We start from the raw sequence: 26,690 nt of genomic DNA on the forward strand, positions 1-26,690 counted from the left end.
CACTTATGAAGTGATGTGGAGTGACCGGAACTTAGTTGAGTTCATTTCCTGTTTAAATGAAGTCATTTCCTGTGTCAGCAGCCACTTAAGAGCTGTGACCTCAAAATAAACATCACTTATTACATGATTAAACACCTTACTGAAGAAAAGCACAACGTATATACACCCCCCCGAGACTTAGCGAGAGAGATTAGACGCCTGACGTTAATGCAGTGGAAGACTGCAGCAGCATGATAAGGAAAAGTGTTTTTAAAATCTCCTTATTCAACCTCTATAGTGCCCCGCTAAGAATGTATCTACAGAGAGCGTGAACGTAAATGCAAATGTACGGCGGAAATGGCTGAAAATGTGTCACACAGGCGGAGGGCGTGTGATATCTAAGTATCTGTACCCATTGTTTTGGGTCGCTCTCCATCTATCTCTCGAACAGAATTGTGATTCATTAGTAAGCAGGTGTTCGGTTTTATCTTTTTGCATATCTATTTACCGGCTGAATAGATGCAGCACCTCTTGAAGGACATAATGTCATTGAAATGTCCCTTTCCACTCGCCCTATTTCCTGCGTGTGAATGTGTTTTTTTAGGCTGCTTTCGCATTTTATCAGAGAGCCTGGCAAATGAGTTGGGAGCTGAATTTGGCAGCAGTGGTCTGTAATTGTTTTAAATAAGCCTCATGCGTCATGCCAAATAATGGCAGCTCAATGAAGACATTAATCTACACAAGCACATCTGTGCGACTTCATTTACCGTCCTCCCCCTCGTGACATCAAGCGCGCGCCGCTATAAACGGTCTCCACGGTCCCTCTGCTAACCGAAGACATGTCGACTTATTAAACAGCCTTTTGGTGATTTAACTGAAGCACAGCACAAAGCGTAACACTTCTGATATTCATTTCGCTCTTATCTGTCCATCTCTCTGTTCTCTCTTCCTCTATCCCGATCTCTTTTGAAACAGGAGGAACATACTGAATGTTAAAAAAAGCATAGCCTTTTTTTTTTTATCAGTAAGCTGCATAAATGAGTACAATTATATTGGTGGTGATTTGGGCTGGGTGATATAACGGAAAAATTGCTTCTTGATAAATATCACAATATGTATTTCATCTAAAATGACATAAAGGGTAATTTTTCTCTACTTTTAAAATCTGAGAACACTAGTGAAAGTGCATCTATTTTGCATTTTATGACAAATTATTTTATTAGCATAAAAATTTGAGTAAAAATGTGCTTCAGTGGAAGCATGAAAATCCAATCTTTTGTATAAAGAAGTTCACGTGATCAAGATCTAAAAGTGCAGAATTTAACATATTATTAATTTTATGTCCTAATTTTTTGTTTGACTTTTATGGATGCATTGTCGTTGTTGTTTGTTTACATATTTAAAGATTTTTATATCTGAATAAAATTATTATTATTTTTTTTTTTTTTTTAAGATTTCCAGTATGCTCTCAAACCTTCAGACTGCATTATACATATTCTCACTAAAACATTGGAAAACATTTCTGTGTGATGATTCTCTGAAGAGTTTTGAATCAGTTTACTGAAATGATCAGTTATAAAACATTCTCTGAAATGTTTAAAATCATTAAAGCGCATTAAAATCATCCTGATATTCTCAAACATATTAACACCAGTAAAATCATATTCATTATATCACCCAGCCCTAGTGATGATAATACACACACACACACTGTATGTATCCACTGACTGGCCTGTGAGTGCTGTGGTGTTAGTGTGTAGCTGTTGCATTATGCATGATTCATCCAGACAAACAGGTAAAAGCCCTCAGCAGGACACCATACAGAGAGATGCAAATACACACTTACACACTCACGTATATGTCTGCCATTATCTATTGTATTGGTAATAAAGTGATCTGCCAATCTTAGTGCTGATTAATTATCAGTTACTCAAGTTTAACCTCAATTTAAGGGTTAAAATTATTCTTAAGTAAAACACATGGGACTAGCTTTACAACAAGGTGTATATAAACTCAGAGGGATAAAGCTTTAATCATATCTGACTATTACGTTTTGATTAGGTCAGAGGAACACACACAAATCTGGAGTGAAAATAAGATCATACTATTGTTTTTAATTTTATACGTCCATCACATCTGGGGCCTATGGAAGCCCATTTCTACCACAGAAATAAAAAAATTAAAAACATAATTGCTACTTTTTAATCTCACAGTTCTGAGTTTTTTATCTTGCAATTCTGGGAAAGTCACAACTGTGAGATAAAAAGTTGCAACTACCTTTCTATATATATATATATATAGGCAGAAACAGCTTTCATAGGGACCTCAAACATAAAAACAGCAAAAGTCAAGCTTGTGAACATGAAGGTTAAACATGTACATAGATATAAAAAACACACATACGTGTTCACATGCATATGTGTGCACATTCACACACACACAAACACTGTCAAGGTGATACATTGACTTCACCTTCAGGCAGTAGATTTGGGCAGACAGAGCGCATCAGAGCCAATACAATACTCACTAGTGATAGAAGATGCTGAGTCTCTCTCTTTCTCTCTCTCTCTCACATACACACACACACACACAACATCAGAGTTTCCTTTTCACTCTCTCTGTTCTTCTGTAGCCTTGGTGTTTCTCACAGGAAATATATTCCCCAGCACGTTAAGTGAAATGACCTTCCATGTAACAGACTCGGTTAGATCTACGCGGTTGCATTCTTCATCTTTTTCTCTTGCTCTCTCTCACTCATAAGCATGCATTTAAACACATCAGACATGGATAATATCATATTTGATTGCATAACTAGCACAGCCTGATTTTTATCAGATCCAAAATTAAGCCAATCAGGCCATCTCCAGACTAAGAGGCTTACAGGCTTAGCTGACTTAAACCAGACATTAAACTAGACTACATCCTAAGTGACTAGCTGGCTAATTACTTTTCTGTCTTAAAGATTTAGTCATGCTTTTAAAAAGCACAGACTTGTGAAGAAAGGTTAACCGATTAACCCTTTAAGGGGTAGTTCAACTGGAAAGCAAATATTTGCAGTAGGACTTTTTTCTATGGAAAATAAAAGGAGACATTTTAAAGAATGTTCACACGGCCTTTTTATTCAATGAAAGATGAAATGGCCCACCAAGCTCCAAAAAAAGACAAAAAAATTATTTTTCTTTCATTAATTTTTCATTTTTTTAAAGACTTTTATTACATTTTTTTAAGTCAGTTTCGTTTTCATTAGATTTCACTCTATAATTGTTTTAGTTTTCTTTATTATTACAAATCAAAATAACTTTTTCTATTAAAATTAATGTATTCCTGTGATGGCAAAGCTGAATTTTTGTCAGTCATTACTTCAGTCTTCAGTGTCACATCCTTCAGAAATGATACTAATATGCTAATTTGGTGCTCAAAAATCATTATTATTAATTCTGAAAACAGTTGTGCTGTTAAATATTTTTGTGGAAACCATGATAGATTTTTTTCAGGATGCAATGAAGAAAAGAAAGTTCAAAGGAAAAGCATTTACTTCAAATAGAAATCTTTTGTACCATTAAAAAAAAATAGCTGTCACTTTTGATCAATTTAATGCATCCTTGCTAGTATTAATTTTGTTCAACCCCACTAACCAATCCCAAACTTTTGAATGGTAGTATCAAAATGTTTAACAGCTTTAAATTTCTCAGTCTCTGTTTAATTATTCTCAGTCTAGTGTTGTTGCAATCTAGTGGCATTTCCATAGTTTTATAAGTTTTATAATATACACTGTTTCTAAAATTACAATTAATTTGTTGCCATTAAGTTAGATTTAGAGTCATGGAAATGTTGAAAAAAGCATGAAAATTTACATTTACTTTACATTTTCCCAGTTATGACAGATGTATATGGAAAAAGAGCAGTATAAACATTCTTTCAAACATCTCATTTGGTGTTCCACAGAAGAAAGAAACCCTATGGGTTTGGAACAACATGAAGAGTGAGCAAATGGTGAGAAGAGGAGAGGATGGGCCCATGGGCAGTACTGACCTTCTTTGTAGGAGCCTAAAGACTGGATTACCTCTCCAGACCCCCCTCTCCCTCCTGTCCGCAGCCACGGGTGTGATAATGTTTCTAGGCCACCGCACACACCTCCAGCATCCCACAGTGCACCCATGTATCAATGTGGCCAACACAACAAAACAATGTTGTGTGTGTGCGTGCACATGACAGAGTGCGAGTGTGTGCGTGTTATCCCTGTTGTTCCCTCCACCCTCCTCCCCTCTTTCTCTCTAGGGACATTTGTAGTCGAAATAGCTGCCCTTCCAAAATCCCCAAATTACCCCCAATCAACCCTGCCCTTCCACTTTCTGATCCTTCTGTGTGTGTGCGCAATGTGCATACGTGGGCTATTAGCACTCAAGGAGAACTGGCTGGACTCAACACCCCCACTTTAAAGGGCCTTTAGAGAACATTGGCACCACTGTGTCCAGTAGGGGGGCAGTTACACCCCTTCCTGCCCTTAATGACCTCAATGATCACTACGAGTCAAGGCAGAGCAGAGATAACAGTGGCTGCACGCCAAAGTCATCTTCCCATCAGCGATGAGAGGAACCAAAAAGGCCAATTGGCCTGGAGGACGGGGACGGGGGGGGGGTTCTAGTTTTGTTGCGCTGGCTCAAGCTGGTCCTGCGGTTTCTCTGTTGCCCCCTCTGGGCTCAGTTACTACAGCGAAACTGTGGCACCAAAATGGCTCCCACTGCAGAGACAATGTGAGAGGATAAATGATTTGGCGCTGAGGACTTGCTCACTTGTGTGAGGGAGAAAGAACTGAGAGGGTGACAAAAATCTACTGGCGGGAACCACTTTTAAATGTGCCAATATAATTGTGGGCAGCTCAATGTGACCACTGGGACAACAAACTGACATTACAACACACAATCCATATGCTTTCACAAAAAAACAGCTGATGTCAGCATGAAAAATACATTTACTCTATATTTCATAATGCACATGCTATGCTTAATTTCACAATTTATCAGTGTACGTTTTTTCAAAAGGACAAAACAGTTTTCATTATGTTTCATCAAAATATACACAAATTAAAACAAAATGTTTTTCACTTCTGAAAAGATGTGTCTTTTCAAAATAAATAAATTTATCAATAGCCAATTATCTATTTAAGCAAGCTTTGCAGCCTTTCCAAAAACCTGTCAATAATCAACACAGTTATTTAATGCAGATTAACATTAACGTAATAAAGGCGACGGCAATGATAGCAAATTATAGATGCTCTCGAGGGAGAACTTGACCTTCAGCCTCCACGTCTCATCCACCATCTCAGATCCCAGGAGGTAGAGGCTCAAATAAACATGGCCTGATTCTTGGGACATTTTTCCCCTCCATAACTGACTGCATCCTTACTTTCAGGTTTCAGGTCTTGCTTTATTTTGGTATAAAACATCAACTATTTAGGATCAAATGAATTCCTGATAGATAAATTTACGATAGATAAAACCCAGCACAGCAACATTCTGGAAGTAAAATGCGTCGCAAATGCAATTTCATACTGACTTTAAATTCAGATATTAAAACAACATTAAATGAAATGTGATTTAAATATTAAACATTAAAATTCTAACTTTGGAGTCTTATTTAGCTTAAAATCGTATTTAGCAAGGATGCATTAAATTGATCAAAAGTGAAAGTACAAGTTTCACATTGTTACAAAACAAATATGTTTTTAAATAAATGGTGTTCTTTTGAACTTTCTATTCTTTAAATAATCCTGAAAAAATGTACCACACTTTCCACAATAATACATAACTGTATTCAAAATTGGTAATAATTATAAATGTTTCTTGAGCACCAAATCAGCATATCCAAATTATCTTTGAAGGATCACGTGACTCCCAAGAAAGAAGTAATGATGCTGAAAATTCAGCTTTGCCATCACAGGAATTAAAATGTAAAACACTTGTTTTAAATAGTATATTATTACACAGTATTAATGTTTTACTGTGTCTTTGATCAGATAAATGCTGCCTTATTGCCTTAATGCTGCCTGATGCACCAGGGCCACGTAGATAATGGACCAATAAAATCACTACAGTACAAAAGCAATCCATTTTAATAATAAAAAAAAAAATTAAAAAAAATCAAGTTCTGCCCTACATCATTTTCTACCAAATATTCTGTTGGACTTGGAAATATGTTATGGTCAGTTCAACATCTGGCTTAATTCAGCCACTCTATGTTAAAACATGATGGTCATTCTAGCAAGTACAAGCCAAGTCTCGAACCACTCCATTATTGCAACTCCATATATAGAGTATAAATACACACAAAAAGTACACAGACAGACACTATTGTTGTGGTTGGGCTAAAGGAAAAACTTAATCCTAAAATCACTGTGCACACATGGGCGTACACACACACATTCTCTTAAACTAGGATGGAAGAAGCCGATCTACTGTGGATGAAAGACATTCCTTATCAGCTTCCTCATAAAGGAACGGGAATAGAAGGTATTTACTCAGCGAGACAGACAGCGAGAGAGAGAGAGACTGAAGCTAAAGAAAAGCAAGTTGTGTGGGTAGAAAGATTATGGGTGGGTTGTAGCAGCACTGAGCTGCTTCAAAGACTGTCACACTCTAATCAGAGAGAGAGCTAATTTCTGTCCATTTCAGGTGAATTCAGACTCAACGATCACTGTTTCATCCTGCATCTCTCTCTCTCTCTCTTGGTCATGAAGTCAAGTGCAGGGCGAGTTTGTGTTTAGAACAACAGCTCAGCACATTGACAAAGACCATCTCCTTTGTACACATACACTCACTCTCAGCCTGTTTTGATAAACATTCACAAACACACATTCATAGACGGTCAGTTTTCGTCTTTTAACCCCTGCTGAGAGCATATGCCTTACCCTCTTGTCATTGTCACACACTCGCTCACACACACACACACACACACACACACACACACACACACACACACACACACACACACACATACGAGCACATCAAACGTACTGACAGGCCAATCAAGCCCATGCCGTCATTTCATTTTAATGACTCGCCCTGTCACTCATTCGCTGTTCTACAGGGAGCAGACGTACATTCACTGTCACTAAATAGATGAGTTGAATATAACCACCATTACCGAAGGAGAGGCTCCGGCGAGCCGAAACGCAGAATCTTACAAAGGAACACGGCTTTCAGACCGTTCGCTCTAGACGTCGCTATAAAATGATGCATCAGTGCACTGCGTCATGGGCTGATAAATGCGGGGTGGTAAATATTTGGAGGCCATGCTGAAGGCCAGAATGTAAAAACATCAGAAAATGAAAAGGTGACGCAGTGTCTGAATTTCCAATGGCAAATCTGCAGCGAATATCTGTGATAGAAGCACAGCAGGTTTTTGAAGAATGGTGCTAGGTTTTGGATCAAATCTCTATTATAAAACAGATTAGTCAAATTCTAAATTCTGATTGAGGAGCCACATTCTAGCCCCTGTAAAATGACTGTAAAAACACATTCGATATTAAGTTTCTGCCACTGTCAACAATCTAATTTTAGCATAATGAACATTAGGTGGAAAAATTATTACAATTATTAAAAATAAATGTACCTGTTAACATGCACTGGACAAACAATACATTTTAAATAATAAATTTGACTATTTTTGTTTCTTTAAAAGTCTTTATTATTTTTCAGGAGCAATTGAGTTCCTAACAATTTCATAATTGCAGATATGTTAATAAAAAACAAGAATTGTGAATAAAATGTCTTACACTGAGTTTGCAGTGTTTCGGTGTGGCCTTCTTAGAGCGTGCCGCAGTAATATGCGGCTGGCAAAGAGCATTCGCTTAAAGGATGGTATTACCGTATTCCCCACACTTACAAACACATGAGGGCTGGGGCGCTGCCACGACAACTGAAACCATGACAGGGGTTGAGAAGACAGAGCCGAAAAATCGAATGTTTGTCGCGTCACTCACATTCAAACACCTCTGCGATTATAGGGGAGAATGTTTGAGACGGAAACTGAGGTTTTAATTAGCAGCTGATTTATGCAAAGCACTCTGACATGTTTAAAAAAAAAACTATAGCACAGAAATAAAATACTGACCAGTCCAGCTAAGACTAAAAAATGAAGGTGAAGGTGTAGTCAATGCACGTAACTTAAAGAAAATGTACATTGTTCAAGACTGTTAAAGAATGTCAAGGGCATGACCTTTGTCCCCATAACCTGAGCTGTTCAGGTCTTCACATTAGCAGGTAATTCACGCCTGAGAGCAGGGTGATGGATAGTTAACATACAGACACGATCACTTGAAGGTGATCGTCTGTGTGCTGATTTCAGTGAATGCTGGAGCTATTTCATGCTGCAGCTTTCTGTCCTTTTTTTCTTCTCTCTTTGCCTTTTCCTCCATCTTCTTGGATTTATTTAAGTGTCTTTATTTAAACAGCTTTGTGGTTTCAGTAACTTTGTATAGCTGTGTAACATCTGTGTGTTCTTTTGTCCGTGTTGCTAAGCGGACAGGGCATTGGTATCTAGCTAATAATGAGAGAAATTAAGACCAAGGTTAGAAGGACATTTAAATCTTTCTTGCTTCCTTTTATATTACTTACAATATATTTACAAAAGCCTCACAAAAATCTGTATGATGTATTCTAAAATTAAATATTACATTTAGAACAAATATATTAAAACACAGCAATTCTAATTATATAAAAACCTGAAATAAAAAAACCTCCAATAGAATTAGAACACATTTTTACAAATAAAAACAAAAATGACAGATAGCTTACAAATGATAATAAAAAATACACTTTATTTTTTTATATTAAATATAGGTTTATATTAAGCACACAGTTTATTAAAAACCATTAAGATCAGAAAAAAATAGAGCGAAATGGAAACCCAAAAAAGAAAAAAAGCACCGTGATGAAATGCATAAGCAAATGGCTTCGATCCCAACGAAATTCGTGAGCTAAGAAAAAAAAAAACTCGAACGATTTCCTTAAATGAGCTGCGTTATTGATAAAGCATTTTCAGCGCGTGCAGGATCAATCCTTTATCATTTTTAATTTTCCGCTCCGCTGCTTTGCGCTCTTGTGAGGAACACCAGGTGCTTTGAGGAGACAAGATGCCTTTAAAAAGGAGGACTTTCAAGAATAAATTCTTTAATAGAAGAAAATATTTTTTCGCATGAATCAAAAACAAACATCCTTAAAAATATATAATTTGCACCCGGCAGACAATTCAAAACAGTGGCGGCGTGTGAATGACATCTAGGCCGTTTTAATTATTTATTTTTTATAAACGCACGTTTGTTCATAAAATGTGAAGAATAAAATCGCACATATTTTTACGATGCATAAACGAATAAAGCTAATTTCTGCATTGCTGTAGCACCAGTGAGCAAGCGAGAGAGAGAGAGAGAGAGAGAGAGAGAGAGAGAGAGAAAGTTTTTTTAATGTCATTCCAATGCGCTCGGCCGTGTCATAAGAGATCAACAAAAATACACACCATTCCTTTTATCGTCTCTGGTTCTCTCGTGTTTTTTTTTGTATCTGTCCATCGGTCTCTCGCACTACTGAGACGTAAAAAGCTTGTTTTATGGACCATGGCACCTGCTACCGATTAAACCGGGATTATGGATCCCCCCCCCAAAAAAAAAATCTCTCAGGCTGGACTTGTAAAATGAAGTCCAGTCTTTTGCAGGTGTTGACAGGACAAAACGCCATCCTAGTTAACGGGCTGACACACTGAAGGCCGTTTGATGGCACGCGTATGACAGTCGCACGCGCATCTGCCAGCGCCGCGAGCAACCAAATCTGCCACACACAGAATCACTTCTTGAGCATCTATGCTTCTGGAAAATTCTACATCGTCTGCCTTATTTTTTCTGGAAAGTTTTCGTTTCAGCCTAATTTTGGCTCGATTAAGCAATACGAGTGAGGCTAGACTGAAAAGCTTTGCGCGTGCCGGTGGTGAAGGCGCAGAGCGCGAGGAGTTTGGGCACGAGAAGACATCCTCAGCGCAATATTACCACATTTAAGACTTTTATACAGTATATGCCACAAACACAAATACAACAACATCTCTATCGGAACTGACTTACCGATCAGCATGTTGTGAAAGGTAGCCTATCCTGGTTTCCAAAAAGAAACCAACCAAAAGAAAAAAAAAAATCAGCGCAGGAAAATCAGAACGGTTGATAAATACTCTCCGACAGTTTGAAATGTGTCTTTCCCCGTCAGATTTCTCCCTCTTCGACGAGTCTCACTCTTGTTTCTGGTCCTAGAGTTGATGTGTCAGAAGAAACGTTACACACGCTCGCCACTCAGTGCTGATCTGCGCGCCTCGACGGGGAACCGGAGGAGGAGGAGGGAGAGACTATGATCGACAGTCTTTTACCCCCGTCTACTCCCCCTCCACCACTACCACCTCCTCTCTCGCTCTTTTTTCTGCCTGCCGCTTAACCTGAACGAACGGCACAGATGGGAAAATTAGCTGGTGCTATTTTCTCCTTTCATGGTCCTTGATTTCGACTAAATAATTCTGTGAGCGTCTGTGAAAGGCGGGGGGTATTTTTTCCACCTCCAACAATTCTAGATAATTTAGCACACATACTCTTAATAATACATTTACTGTTCTAGAATGAAACAGTATGATGAAGCAAAAATGCTTGTTTTGTTTAAGTCAAACCCCAGACAGTTAAGGCCCACTGCCAAGAACGGTTACACTTTATTTTAAGGTGTCCTTGTTACAGTGTAATTATATATTTAAGTAGCCGAGTAATATTAACTACACGTACTTACTGTATGTGACCCTGGCCGCTTTAAATTGCTCAAGCTCTTCAAAGTTGGGTGGGTGGATTCTGATTGGCCATCAATGGTTTTATTGTTAATCAGCTGAAAAAAATTGCTCTTTTGTGCGTTTCCCAAAAGCAACTATGGTTGCAAATTCGGTCATTACCAATAGTTAAGTAGACCAGTCAGCCATAGTTAGCTACGCTAAGGTCATGATACCAATCTGAGTGTCTGTCTGCAGCTGTAATAGACTCTTAACGCCACTAGTCAGCCATAGTTAACTAACAATGATTTTTGGAAATGCCCCTCTTGAAGTTATTACACCCATAACGTTTCTCTGTGACGTTACCTTTATAGCAATGTTGTGGACTTATTCTTAGAATTATGATTATTCAAACTTTTATACTTATCTTTATAGTTATCGTCCTTGATTTAAAAGGCAGTTTGTTGTTTTTTTCTCCATCAAAAAATATAGTTCCAAAAACCAAGCAAGAACAACATATGTGTAAAGCAGTAGAGATTCACTGCATCCATAAAATCGTCAACTATCAGAGTAGGTATTACATTCAGTGAAAAACATACTGTGCAATCATTAACACAATCTAAAGTACGCACGAGTTTAGTATGAATACAATCAGGAGATAGTACATTCACCATGTTGCCACTGTCAGGGTTAGTCAGGGTGTTTCACCAGAATTTACAAATCCACCTAGATTCAAAACATGCTTCGTTGGATGTTTACTACAGAATATTTTTTTGCCTACCCTTTTATAAATACTGCAAATTCAGACATATTACACGTCACATCCTTTTGCATACTATACAGTAGAGAAGTAGGCACTTTCAGACATATCTCCCATCTTAAATCATTATATAAGCACTTGGCTTCAGCTCCACTCCAGGTTTTTACATTTACCAGAGAGAAACCCCAGACAAAATTCTACAACTCACATTTAATCTTTCAGGAAAACTCAATTCCCTATTCTGCACGACTCACATACTTTGGTCTGGAACAGTGAACAAGCATTGACAATGTAGTATGTGAATGATTGGAGGAGATTAGAAACTGAACAGGTCATTTTGGTGTAAACATTTCAGGCCATAAATCTGTTGGCTGGCACTTATTTCAGCATGGTACTGTATCTGCATCAGTGCTCTAGGGTATTTGGATCCCAGCTTGAGGACCCCCTACTGGTGCCATAAACACCTCTCCCTCACCCAGCTAGAGTTTCCCCCGGAGGTCTCTGCATCAGTGGGAGTTTGCAGTGGTCACTTGTTGTTTCAGCACTGCAGAGCGGGCTGTATGTGACACATGGCTAGAAAGAAAAGAAGTGATCTACATCTCTGAATACATTATTCAATTCTTTAAAGAGTCACTCCACCCCAAAATGAAAATTGTCATTAATCACTTACCCCCATGTCATTCCAAACCCATAAAAGCTTTGTTCGTCTTCAGAACACAATGTAAGATATTTTGGGTGAAAATGTCTCAGGTTATGCATGTAACCATGGTTCCCCGAAGGGAATGAGACGCTGCGTCCGAAAACACTTTGGGAACGCCTTCAGCGTGACCGCGCTCTGAATCACATGTGCAATCAGTCCAATGGAAGGGCGAGGCGTCACGGGTGGGGTGATGTCACGACCAGGAAGCTTAAAAGCACATGCGGTGGAGCCGACGTCAGCTTATAGGAATGAAGCAAGTGCTGGCAGGGATGCCGGAAGTGTGACCTCGAGATGCAGCGTCTCATTCCCTTCGAGGAACCATGGTTACATGCGTAACCTGAGACATTCCCCTTCAGGAACTCGAGCTGTGTCCGAAAACGCTTTGGGAACGAGATACCCACGCCGCCAGACTGACAAGTCCCTGCCAGAACAGAAGAGCCCGGAGAAGCTTGCATGTCGAGGCCATAGAACCTCACGAAAGTTAGGGGCGTGGACCACCCAGCAGCGTTGCAGATGTCGTGCATAGACACACCTGCTAAGAAGGCCTTGGAGGCCGCCACACCTCGGGTTGCGTGAGTTCTGACTCCCATCGGCGAGGGGAGCTGAGAGGACTCATAGGCAGTGTTAATTGCATCCACTATCCACTCACTGAGGGTCTGCTTCGTAGCAGGAAGACCCCTCTTAGGGGGACCATAGCACACAAGCAGTTGGTCCGCCTTTCTCCACAGAGCAGCTCTGTGGAAGTACGTGCCCAGTGACGGCTCGCAGGTCCGTTTTCGGCTTTGCAGTCCCCGGCACAGAGCGCCGCTGATCTAAGCCTCTCTGCGGGGGCGCACAAGAGGCAACGCTCTGTTTTTGTGTGTCCCTATATGAGGAGCTGGTATGCAGAGTTTGAGAGCGGCGAGGGAGGAACCGCTGGAATGCCGCCGCTTGTTTACGGGCCTCCTGGTACCTGTCGACGAGGGGCGTCCATTAGGCAGACCTGATCTTTGTCTCTCATGTCTGAGAGGGTCAGCCAAAGATGCCTCTCCGCTGCCACCATAGCTGCCATGGAGCGCCCAATGGCACAGGCGGTCTCCTTGGTGGCGCAGAGAGCTAAATCAGCGGTACTTCTAAGCTCAGAAATATCTTCCGACTTAAACTCCTCGCCCTCATTCAACTCCTTCAGCAGTTTGGCTTGGTACGCCTCTAACACAGACATTGTGTGCAGACACGCACAAGCCTGACCTGCTGCCACATACCCTTTGCTCACCAATGCAGATGTAGTATGTAGCGGTTTGGTGGGCAAAGCCGGAGCCTTCAGAGACGATGCTACTCTGGGCAACAGATAGCTCGTGAGCGTCTGTTCGACCTGTGGCATCTCTCTGTAACCGCGCTCACTCAATCCCCCCACATTACCGCAGTAATCAGACGCGAGGATGAAGAGGCGGGCCGAGAATGGCTTAGCCCACGATCTCGACACCTCAGTGTGGAGATCAGGGAAAAATGGGAGGCTCCGGTGTGGAGGTGGTGGCCTTGCCCGCAGAAAGCATTCATCTAACCTGCTTTTCTGCAGCTCAGATTGTTTCTCAGCGGGCCAGTCGATGTCTAACTTGGCAACCGCCCGAGTCACCACCTCCAACAGCTCCTCATATTAGGGCGATTGAGGGGGCGAATCCTCGTTGACGCTCACCACATCAACCTCCTTAAGCTTCCTGGTCGTGACGTCACCCCGCCCGTGACGCCTCGCCCTTCCATTGTACTGATTGCACATGTGATTCAGAGCGCGGTCACACGGTCCTAAAGCGTTTTCGGACGCAGCTCAAGGTCCTGAAGGGGAACCGGGAGGCTTGTGACTGTCCCATTGACTGCCAAGTAAATAACACTGTCAAGGCCCAGAAAAGTATGAAAGACATCGTCAAAAACAATGTTACGTCAAAATTATTCTGTGACGCGGAAGAGACGACTTGTTGAATAAAGTCGTTATTTTTGTTTTCTTTGCATACAAAAAGTATTCTCGTAGCATACAAAAAGTATTCTCGTAGCTCAATGGGACATTCACAAGCCTTCTGAAGAGGAACGAAGCTTTTACGGGTTTGGAACGACATGGGGTAAGCGATTAATGGAGAAACCCTTTAACACATATGCCTTAAAATCATTGAAAGATTCCATTTCTGCATCCTCTTTGCTTATTTTTACCACAACATTATTAACCAAAAAGGAATTCCATCACGAGTGTGATCACGAGTCGTCTCATTTAGCATATGTTATGTAATATTGTAGACATAGCACAGACAGTGATGAGATGTATGCCAGTTCTGTGTGCATGTGTGTGTATGTGTTGCAGTTTGCTCAGCCTGAAGCTCTGAACACTGAGACATTAGCGGAGACAGCTGTGCCCTCTTCCTGCCAAAATACTTCCGCCATCCATTCATCCACACACACACACAGATTAGCGTTTATCTGTGTTGTGCTCAAGAAAGAGTACTATAATACAATAAATGATTCAGCTTCTTTAAGTGCATCAAAATAGAATTCTCATCTCTCAGTTTAGATAAACAAATAGTCTCCCTAAAATAAAATCTCTCATTATTACTCACTCTCATATTGTTTCAAACTAATAATTTTATGGGTGAACTATGCCTTTAAACTACAACCACAGTCAAAAAGAAACTACTGCACATGTCTCAAAACCTGTAACTGCAAAATTGCTTGAGCAAAATGTAGAGAATATTGAGTACTTTTCAAAAGTCCTCAAAAGTCAAAACTGTTCTTGAATCATTTGAATAATTCAGCAATTAGTCTTCAAGCCGTCTGTATCCCAGAGTGCAGTAGGGCGTATTACATGAGGTGATGGGCAGGTGAAGGAGGAAGAGATTTACTCCTCCGGTAGCGTTAAGAGTCTATTACAGCTGCAGACAGACACTCAGAGCGGTATCATGACCTTAGCGTAGCGTTCAGTGGAAATCCTTTCAGCTGAAAACATGGCTGATGTAAATAAAGCAGCCTGCCAATCAATCCCATCATTCAAAACAACGAAAGACACCTACTATACGGATGCTTTTGGCTATATTTAATTAGTAGAGTGAGCATTTCATTTCTAAGGATCCCATTGGTGCGAGACAGTCTTTGTTATCTTGTTTCCTTTCATAATTTACTTGCACCTTTTAATCCAAATGGCTAATGCAAGCACATGGTAGCGTCTCACAGTCTGGTCATGCTAGTCTGCTAGTCCATCTGCCTCCTCCACACTCTAGCTGTGGTCCAAGTGAGTCTGAATGGTAAGGCGGGCTGTCAAACAGAAAAACTGCTGATGAAGTCAAGAGAGAGAAACTGGCAGCTTGAGATTTTCAAGGTTGACAATATCTCCCTTTGCTTAGGGAATAATAAAGCTAGTCTCAATTTTTTTTTCTTTTATTGACTGCTGTTCATCAGAAGTGGTGACTATTGCTGTCGTGTTTAATAGCTAAACAACATATAAACTCACAAGATTTTTATTACTCTTTCTGCCATCATGTGTTACACTAAAAAGTGTTTGAAGAACTTAAAAAATAATGCATGGATTTCCAGTAAAATTCTAAGACTTAGATTACATTAAGTGACTGGAAATTATCATTTTGTTTTTATAAAATAAAAAATATTGGGCTATGTTTTAGTTTTTCTACTTAAAAAGTTCATTTTTAATGCAATATTTTACTTGCCATTTGTAATTGAAAATTTACAAGCAATTTCTGAGATAAAATTGTTTCTATACAATTTTTTCAGTGCAGTTCTATGCAGAATATTTCCTTTATACACATTTAAGTTTAATTTATCATTATTTTTCATAAGAAACATACATGGAGATTTGTGAAGGTTTGAAATACCACACAATGAATGCAAAACCTTTGCTGTAAAGAAGTGAATGAACATATTGAGCACAACAATTTGACAGATTTAGGAACTGTGTGAACAAGTGCCACTAGCAAAAGGAATATGCATGACAGAAAGAGTTTTCACACATATAACCTGGAAAATCGAAGAACAAAAAGGCTTACAACCTAAAGCAAACAACATCCCACACTGCTGGCGCTCCTGTTGCATGACATTATGGAATAACGACAGGGGCTGGGGGGACGACAAAGAGAGCGAATACATATGTGTATTTAGAGACAGAGAATGGAAAGGAGAATGGAAAGAATGGAGGGCGAGTCTTAAGCACCTGGGAAAGAGAGAGAGAGAGAGAGAGACTGGAAAACCAGTAAAAAGAAGACCATAAAGCAGAGGGAAAACTGAGTATAAAGGTAGAGCAAAGGAATGACTCTTGCAAGCTTGATAGAATCCATTCATTTCTAAGAATTTCTCCTTTTGTGTTCCACAAAGAGGTCAAACAGGTTTGGCATGACATGAAAGTGAGTAAATGACTGGAATTTCATTTTTCAGTGAGCTACTCATTTAACTTCGGATAGAGACTGTGTGTGTGCGAATGAAAGAGATTTGTCACAGTCATGCGCACCATTACCCCATTTTGATTAGATGATGAGATATATGCAACACACAGAGTCAAGCACACAGACAGGCTGCTCTGCCAACATAGTGTCATATGGAGCTTGAGGTTGCTTCCTGCACATCATTTCCTGTGCGGGGCTGTCACTGCCCATCAGAGCACTGAAGAGATCTGACACTGACAAGAGCTGACAGAGAAAAACACACAACACAAACACCCCTTGACACAAACAATCGGAACACAAATGCTCACTGACACCAACACACACATAAACAACAACACACTGAACACACAACTCTAACACGCTACAACGACATTTACATTTTTAGAAGTTGTAACAAACAGCATACACAAAATATTCTCAAAATCACAATATTATGACAATAAGCAAGGCTATATTTTGATTAACAAAATAGTTTTTGAAATACTTTGAATGCATTAAATAGTATATTGTATATTACACAAGTAATCTAAAATATTTATAATATATATTAAACATATAAATCTATGAAGACTTCTATTTCCAATCAATGATATTATTTTGAACTTTCTATTTTCTGAAAATGATGTATTACAGTTTCCACAAAAATATTAAGCAACAGAACTGTTTAAACACTTATATATAAGTGTTTCTAGAGCACCAATGCATCATTTCAGAATGATTTCTGAAGGATCACGTGACACAGAAGACTGGAGTAATGTTGCAGAAAAATTCAGGTTTGACATCATTAGGAATAACTTAAATTTGAAAATATTTAAAAAGAAAGCAGTTATTTTAAATTGCAATAATATTACTGTATTTCTAATTAAAAAATATTTCTTTCAGAAACAAACAAACAAAAAACTACAAAAATCTATATATCTAAAACTATATATATATATATATATATATATATATATATATATATATATTTTTTTTTTTGTAATATAAATAATAAAAAGATTTATATAACTTTATAAAATAATGCTACAAAAAACATTGACAATATTCCAAAATAAAACATGACGAATTATGTGTTCATAGTGTGCACGGGTATTCAAATCCTTTCTGCAACATTCAAATGAACATCCCATAATATGGGTGTCACAATGAATCTGAAGTGATTTGCTGAGAATGTAAAACCTGAATATTTCACAGCAGCATATTAGCCTGAGTCAAACACGTATACTCCAGTGACCTGCGCTCAATGTCACACACGCACACACACACTCACACTGGACCCCTCTTTGTTCTGGGGCAGCATCTGTTTGGTCTGATAAAGGGATTAGGACATCCATTCCCCTGACCAGCCAATGGGGTTTAACCACACTGAGAAGAACAGTATGAGTTTGTGTGTGTATGTGCGAGACAGACTCCATCAGAAACAGAGAGGAAGACTAGAAGTGTGCTGTTGTTTTTTTTCTCATGTTGTGTGTGCAAATCCAGATTGTGCCATTTTTCGCCTGAATGAGAGAAATGATGAAATCCTAATTACACGCTACAGACATCACCCCAAGCAAAGACTCGCACAGTCAAGCGCTGCCCCACAAAGCACACGCTTGCAACCCTTTGCCTTCACGACACGCTCCAGTATATTCCTCTCTCCGTCCTTCCTCTTCATCGGCATGAAGAGAGTTGTTGCGCAGCTACAACATAAGAACAGCCTTGTATAATTGGGAAAATGATTCAATGTCAACAAAAATGCGCACACACAAACTCCACCTTGTGCACGCTGATGAACACTGATGTGTAATAGAGTGGAGTGATTTGTCCGCTGTCAGTTCAGGGAATCATAGAAAGAGTTGCTGACATGACATATTATGCCCTTGTGATTTAATACACTGATGACGATGATGACGGTGATGATGATGCTGAAGACAATGGCCATGATGCTAATGGTGGTGATGTAAATGCCGCTGTGATGATCCAGCGCCTTAGCCAATATGTTTCTGGATCAGATTGTTTTTAGTAAAAAATACTCTTTTGCTCTCTCTCTTCGTCGATTTCACCCTCTGTTCCTGTCGTTCTGCCATACTTTATCATTAACTGCAGCCACCCAGAGCAGCCAACCGGAAAATTTCCATCATGAAACACTAACTCATCTGCATATTACAGCCCCATTCGCTCACTCCCCGTGCATAAATTAATACATGAATAACAATGAAAGACCCGGTGTCGCTCTCTGAACTGAATGTGACGTTCCTTTGGTGAAGTTTTACGCTGTGAAATATCCTCATGCTTGAGTGTGCTCCAAGGTTGAATCCGTACACTTTCTGTGTGTGTGCTGTGATTCATTTGTCTGACCTCTAGTTTCACATCTTAATAAACCGCCGAGTATATGCAACAATATTAAACCGGATGTATGTCATTATTGTGACGTTAAATTACTGTACATTTTGTGCACAGTAATCTATTGTTGAATTTCTGAGAAGTGTAAAAGCTTTGCTGTTTGTTGGCAATGGCCCAACCTAGCAACATTGGCTCAACCAATGGTGTGAGTTTGGGGCGGGGCTAAAAGGTTTGACTGACCAATTGCAGATAAGGGGACAGTAGGAGTGCTTGACAACTTCATTCATTTATCATTTCTGTTTGATGGTCTAAAAATGAATAAATAAAGTCACAAACGGCAGTTTTACCAACAATTCAAACTTTCTAATATAAGAAAAAATAAAGTTTATTATTTCATTTCATAAATCATTATTTTTGTGGTATTATTATAATGGCCACAAATAACATCACCTTAAAAAAAAGTTAAAATCTGTTGGACATTGAACTCTTCCATCTTCATCTCAGAGAAGTGACATTAGACCATGTGAAGGGTGAAACGATGAAAAGAGAGAAGCTGTGAATAATCGAATGAAAAATGGTGATAAAAGACGAAAGTCAAAGGAAGAAAGAGAGAGAGAGAGAGAGAGAGAGAGAGAGAGAGAGAGAGAGAGAATGGGAGAGTACATTGGAATGGCCTGAAAAACGCAGCTATGCAGACACACTCATGCAGAAAATTTCAGCCTTTAATAAATCTGTCTCTCTCTCTCTCTCTCTCTCTCTCTCTCTCTCTCTCTCTCTCTCACACACACACACACACACACACACACACACACACACACACACACAGTCAGTATAATCCAATACCTCATGCTGCATTAGAGGAGACCAGAGATGGACAACATAAAAGACAGAGAAGGACAAACACAGGAGCAGAATAAACATGCAAAACACAATTACACAACACACACAGATGAAGCACTGTACTAAAAAATACCAGCATGTGTTCACTAAAGCAAACATTGGTATAAATGACAATACTGTACACACACTTACGTAAATTTGCTATTTAGCAGCCACCTTTCATCTAAAGAGCTTTACAATACAACACAATACTATACCCTTGAAGAGTCTTCAGGATAAGTGCCTGGCTAAAGGTCACAATTATTAGCAATTTGTTTTTTTACCAACCAATGCACATACCAATATCGAGAGAGCAGGCCATAGCAATATAAAGGCCTTATATATGAAATTTAAAATAAATATTTTAAATGCATTTCAAATTATGTAACTTCATATTTGTAATGTTTCAAATGTATCCATTTTATAGCATATATGAGCAATATCACACCAGTAGCAGTGCCTTAGGTAATCACAGCGTGTTGGTACAGCGATTTTGCGTTTATACAACAGTTCAACGTCACGAGTGTGTAAATACATAAGAAACAACAACGGAGTGTCTTTAAAAGACGTTTTTTGTGCAGAACTATTTCTGCCCGCCACGGATTCAAATCAGTTTAACAGCTGAGCCCAAGCCTCCGTTACTACAGTAATTCGAAAATGTCAATTTAGAACTAATAACTAAGGAACGTTGAGTTGCTTCATTGAAAACTTACAATATTACTATATTAAAAGCTCACTGTATTATGCGTAGTAGAGCATTATGAGAGAGACTGACTGAGTGTGATTACCTGAATCTGATACAGCATTCATTCTTCAGCTAAATCGTATATTCACAATAAAATATTAGTTTCAATGTACACTGAGGAAAGCGATATCTTTGTCATACTATCCTTTCATCCGTTAAGGAAGATTTCCATTGACAGCACTGCTTACTGCATTTGGCTGCTTTTTACAAGCTGTTGTTGAAAGTAAAAATTCCTTTTTTACAACCCAGTTTCAGTCTCTTTCAATATAAAAGTCTTTACTGCTGATAAAAACAGTCTCTTGCCGCCATCTAAAAGCAAAATATTGAGTAACATACATACTGCCAAGTATGGTGACCCATACTCTGAATTCTTGCTCTGCATTTAACCCATCCAACGTGTACACACACAGCAGTGAACCCACACACACACCGTGAACACACACCTGGAACAAATAATAGATTAATGAGACTGCCTGATTTACCCAAAACAAATTATATCTCTTGTTTAACCACTTTAGAGACATCAGAGCCAGCGATAAATTCCAGAAGATCTGGCCGAAGTGAGGCGCTCTTGGCGGGTTTATGAGCTGAAGCCAAGCCGTTGAAGCACATTTTCACATTTTTATTTACAAACTGCATCTTTGAAGTCAAACAACTACAATTTTAAAAAACTCTTAATACTACATTCCGTGACACAAAAACAGTATTATTATAAAACTAAATATTAAACAGCAATATTATATAATTTAATTAGAAATTAATTGAAGTACATGAGATGTACAAACTGCTACAATGAGTTTTGCTTAATTGCCACATTTCTGGCCAAATATTGATCACTGGCCAGGATATACATCTATCATATCCATACAGTCATAATGGTTAGAAGGATTGATACAAAGGATTTATAGTAAGCAGGATTGAGATGTCAGAAATACTCCAGCTGTTACTTAACATTGAGGCTGAAACTATGGTGTTAGCAGATTGATCTTTACTCACAAATACACAGCAGATCTACTATATTCCGCTATTTTGCTTGAGTGTGTATGTGTGTGTGTCCAGGGCAGCCTGAGAGAAGACTGCTAATCTCAGCAGTCACATTACATAGCATACCCATGATGCACCTGTCTGGGGATTGGGATGGTGGGGGTGTTGAGATAAGGGGAAGGACAAATAAGAATGAGGTAAAATGAAGAATGAGAGAGAAGAGTTGGAAAATAAAGAGAAAAGGGTAGAGGGGGAAATATGTTTTTAGAGAGAAATAGATGGGGTGAAGTAAAATGGTCTGTCAGCTAGAGTAACCCGTTAACAAATGTGGACAAAAGTAGATTCTCAGAGGGATTTATACATACAGAGTCTTATAGCAATTGTTCATGCATGCACACAGTCCCAAAAAAAAAATAAAAAAATAAAAAACTGATTATAATTATTCAAATGGAACAAAATAAAAGGTACATATGATATCCCTGCAAGCACATATTCATCTTACCCTCCTCGTGTCCTCATGGCATGTGTGTGTGTGTGTGTGTGTGTGTGTGTGTGTGCAGTCATGCTGATTATGTGGGTTTGAGTACAGGGGCCTGGAGGAGTCAACAGAAGGTGAGCAGTGATAAGACTGTTACTTAGCGTGTGTGTGTGGTTGAGTGTCGCTGTAAATCAAGTTTCCAGGCTTTTGCCTTTCCCTACTGACATGAAAGTGAAACACACACACACACACACACACACACACATGCATTTAATTCTTCTAAAACTGATTTCTAGTTTCACCATTGGCAATCAAGAATTTGGTTTTAACTGTTCAGTAGAATGACTTCTAAAATGTATAAAAAGTATAATACAGTGAGTTCTGGAATGCGTATAATTTAAAATACACCATTTTATTGTATTGAGTTTATCAACATGTTCACCGTTGTTTTGAGTTAATTGAGTTAATTACCTTACAGTATAATACACAACAGTTCCCGTGCAGTGTCTCAGACAAGCTGCAAGTTTTTTTTCAAACGACTCTTAAGTAATAAGTAATTACTAAGTGACTGCTAAAAAATGGTGTTTTATAGTATGTATGTGTGTGTAGTATAAATGAAATTCAGATTTACTACATCCACCATGTAGGATTTTGTAGTAAAGCAATGCAACTAATGCTGTTAGGTCACATGACATTTACAACTCCTCTCCTTTGGCCACTGGATGCACAGAATATCACCTGTAATTGTAGGGAATATGGGTACTTTCATCTACTGTTTTATGAATATTGTAAATTTGGACATGCTCTTTCCAAGTACATATTTGGATACAGCTTAAATTACTGTCTTTAAGAGTGAACCACTGAATCATTCACTCAAATGAATTGTTTAATAATGCTTTGCCTTTGTTAGAAACTATTTTTAAAAAGACAAAGTAATTGTCAAAAATTTTAATGCATGTAAATATATATATATAAATAAATTTGTGTTTATGGCATTTGTTTAATTTGTATTTATTTATCATGGACAAACAATAAAATTACTCTAAAAAATGTCTATTACCCAAAATGGCTCATTTGATAAGAATTCACATTTTATTAATGATGCAGCATTCCTGGCTACTGAATCGTGCTGTACAGTGCCGTCCACTTAAAATGAGAAAGACTTATATATACAGTGCTGAAGGAGTCAGTCACAGTTTTGTGTATGTGAGGATGTGTATGCAAACAGATGTGTTATGTGTGTGTGCAGCTTCAGTTAGGCTTCAGGCGTTGCTGTATGCTCATGGGAAAGGTTGTCCGGTCTAATTTGACTTCTATTATGCTGTCGAACACTAGCAGAATGACTAATCAATGAGCCTTTATATCTTAGTGCTTTAATGCAAACACACACACTCACACATAGGCAAGCATTTCAGAAGTTCCCCGTAAACGACATACAGCTTCACCATTTAGAATCATGCAAAGACCCTGACACACTCACACACAAAAACTGCATAAAATCTAGTTGGCTCGAGACTGTGAGTGCCTGTACCCCGTTGCTGAAGGGGGCGTCGCCACATCGAGCATTTCCATGGTGAACATGTTTGGTTGCTATGTAATTATGGTCTATTTGTATGAGAGCCTGCACCTGAAGTGGGTCTGACTGCTGCTCATATGATTGGCCGTGCATGCATGTGTCTTTATGTGTAAGAATCAACAGCATGGAAGTTAGCTTTAATTTCACATTTGCATTACAAGAGAAGGAAAATTATTTTTGCAGGTCTGGGTTTCGAGTGTGTGGCATTTCCATGTACTTGCTGTCTGTGTAGGTTTATGCAGAGCTCTGTTTTTGAGTGCGTGGACAAACAAATTGTGTTACTGGATTATTCGAGTGTTGTTCAAATAATTTGAAAAATTCCACCTCTAATCACATGATTCTGTGTGACTCCGCCCACTTCTGTGGAAATAATGCTGCACGACACAAAGTTGCCACCAGCTGCCTCACTTTCTCTCCTGCAATTATCTCCAGACCGACATCTAGACTTACAGCCCCGTCTTTACCGCCGTAACTACAACAATCAGCACAGGCCTCTCACATGCTCCTTCCTGACCTATCAGCTGGGCTTTAATGCCACATCACCATGGAAACATAAAAGCGAGTCGAGTCAAAATCACATATTAATTGCAGATGGACACAATGAGGTCTAAGGGTATGAATTACATGAAGATGCCTGTCAGACCCCAGCTGACAACATGAAGGTGGTTGATTATGTTTTTAAAGCTGTTTGCATGTCATTTAGATATGAATTTGTCAATAACACAAAGTTGATATTGTCCTGTGGCACTGGCAAAGATACAGATTTGTGTAGAAATTGTTTCTACACATTTAATACTAATATTAGGAAAAAAATATTAGGTCACCAAAAAATCAACACACAGCATTTATTAAATATTGTGTGTTAAATGTTTGGACATAAATAGCATAACATGATTTAGCCAAGTTTAACATGTTCCTGGATCAACGTCCTTTGTTGGTCCTGAAGCAACATTGCTATCACAATCACAGCGGAAACCTCGTTCCAACTTGTACCCCTAACCTAAGGGTAAAATAAAATAGAACAAAATAACATAACATAAAATAAATAAAATATAAATAAAATCTAAAACCTAATAAAAAAAAAAAAATCTAAAAAAAATAAAATAAAATCTAAAATAAAATAAAAAATTTAAATATAAAATTTAATTTAATTTAATTAAAAACAAAATAGAAAAAAATTAAATTAAAAATAAAATGAAAATATAAAATAAATCAAATTAAAAATGAAATATAAAATAAAATAAAATAACATAAAAAATAAATAAAACATTTTCCACAGTATAAATGTGGTCTTCATACATTAAAATTTGAGTTATTATTTTTTGGTGTCTGTGGGATTAAAACGTTAGGAATTCCCTGCTCAAACCAACCCTTGAAATCAAAGGGAAATGAATGGCTGATAAAAATGTTGTTGCCTCAACCTCCAGCTCTACATCTAAACTTGCACCTAAAATCTGATTGGTTGATAGGAATGCTGTCCTGCTTGGGTAAATCATGTTAAGCAACATGCACAAGAACATACAGTACATGGTGTGATTCACCCTAATAAATCATGTTCCCAGATACACATCCTTTATCGGTCCTGAAACCACTTTCTAGAAACAAATCAGTAGCTAAAAACTATCCCTAAAATCAGAGGTCACTGATCTGTTGCCAGATAAGCACTTCCAGAATGTTGATCCAGGAACATGCCCAATTTGGGTGGATCATGTTAAGCATGAAGCTCCAGTTATGACAGGAACACCAGAGAAAGACACACATATCATACCTGTGTTGCTGTTGTTTATGTGTTTGAGTCTTTTCTGGTGTGTTTTGCCATTGTAGTGTATCTGTGCTTGTGCTGCAGAGTTCAGCTGAATGTTGCACACTTCACAGAGTGTGTACGACCTGTGTTTGCGCTCCCGCTTCGGACGAGAATTTATTGGTGGGGCGTCCTTTCTTGTAAACTCCACCCCTTCAGAGGACACGCCCTCATGCCCTGTCTGTTCAATCAGCGACCCGTCTTCAACAGGACTCAACGGACGCTTCATTCCTAAAGAGAGAAGAAAAATTATTTTAGTTCATCTAAAATAGTTTACGATCTCCATCTAAAATCTTTTTAAACCACATTTTCTCAATTTTATATTATTACTAAAAGTTTTCTCTGACTTCATATTAATTGCACTTTGAACAATTGATTTGTCACATCGAAGCAGTTTTATAAATGGTGATAAAGGAAATATGTACATGTACACACACACATTCAAAAGTTTAGGGTTGGTAAGCTTTTTTAATGTTTTAAAGTCTCTTATGTTCACCAATGTAACATTTAATTAAAAATAGAGTAATATGACAGTAATACTATTATTAAAAGGTCTATTTTGTATTTTATTATATTTTAAAATGTAATCCTGTGATGCAAAGCTGAATTTTCAGCATCATTACTCCAGTCTTCAGTGTCACATGATCCTTCAGAAATCATTCTAATATGCTGAGAACATGCTTTTCCCCCCAGGATTCTTTGATGAACAATGTTCAAAAGAACAGGGTTTACTTTAAATAAAAATCATTTGTCACACTTTGGATCAATTGAATGCATCCTTACTGTATGAAAATATTCATTTATTTCCAGGAAAAAACTTACTGACCCTTAACTTTTGAACTGTAATGTATATGTATAATTTACAACAACTTTTCCAGTTCATTATTTTCTGACATCTCTGGGGATTACAGCAGTGCTACTGACCTCCACTAGGGGGAGATATTCATCAACAATGCCCAGAATTTACGGAAATCCTGCTTTTTTTTTTTTTTTTTTACAGTTAAATACAGTCATATATTATATATGTTTTTTTTTAACGTTATCTGCTTCTTAAAAATAATAATAAATAAAATATCTTTGCATATAGCTCCTGAATACCATTTTGTGCACCACTAGCCTACTATAGTAAACCCCATAATCTCTGGACTTGCCAATCAAACACACACCTCACATGGACAAACATACACTAGAGCATTTTACACATGCACACAGGCCCCATTGATCCTGTGCTTCCTTCTCTAAACACCACTCCCTGGCCACAGAGCACAA

General features: G+C 38.4%; 1 protein-coding gene across 2 annotated transcripts in view; it reads right to left on the minus strand.

Annotated features, from left to right (window-relative positions):
• LOC306847415 (zinc finger protein 385D-like) overlaps positions 1–26,690 on the minus strand; it is an 89,963-nt gene that overhangs the window by 35,854 nt on the left and 27,419 nt on the right. The window contains exon 2 of one of the 2 annotated variants that reach the window (XM_079381362.1): positions 25,389–25,652. In XM_079381362.1, coding sequence (XP_079237488.1) covers positions 25,389–25,652 — 264 coding nt within the window. Of the gene's footprint in view, positions 1–10,090; positions 10,326–25,388; positions 25,653–26,690 lie in introns of those variants that run through there. The other variant, XM_079381363.1, reaches the window with a different exon arrangement.

The sequence above is a fragment of the Barbus barbus genome (assembly GCF_936440315.1).
Source record: "Barbus barbus genome assembly, chromosome: 3".
Classification (NCBI taxonomy): Eukaryota; Metazoa; Chordata; class Actinopteri; order Cypriniformes; family Cyprinidae; genus Barbus; species Barbus barbus.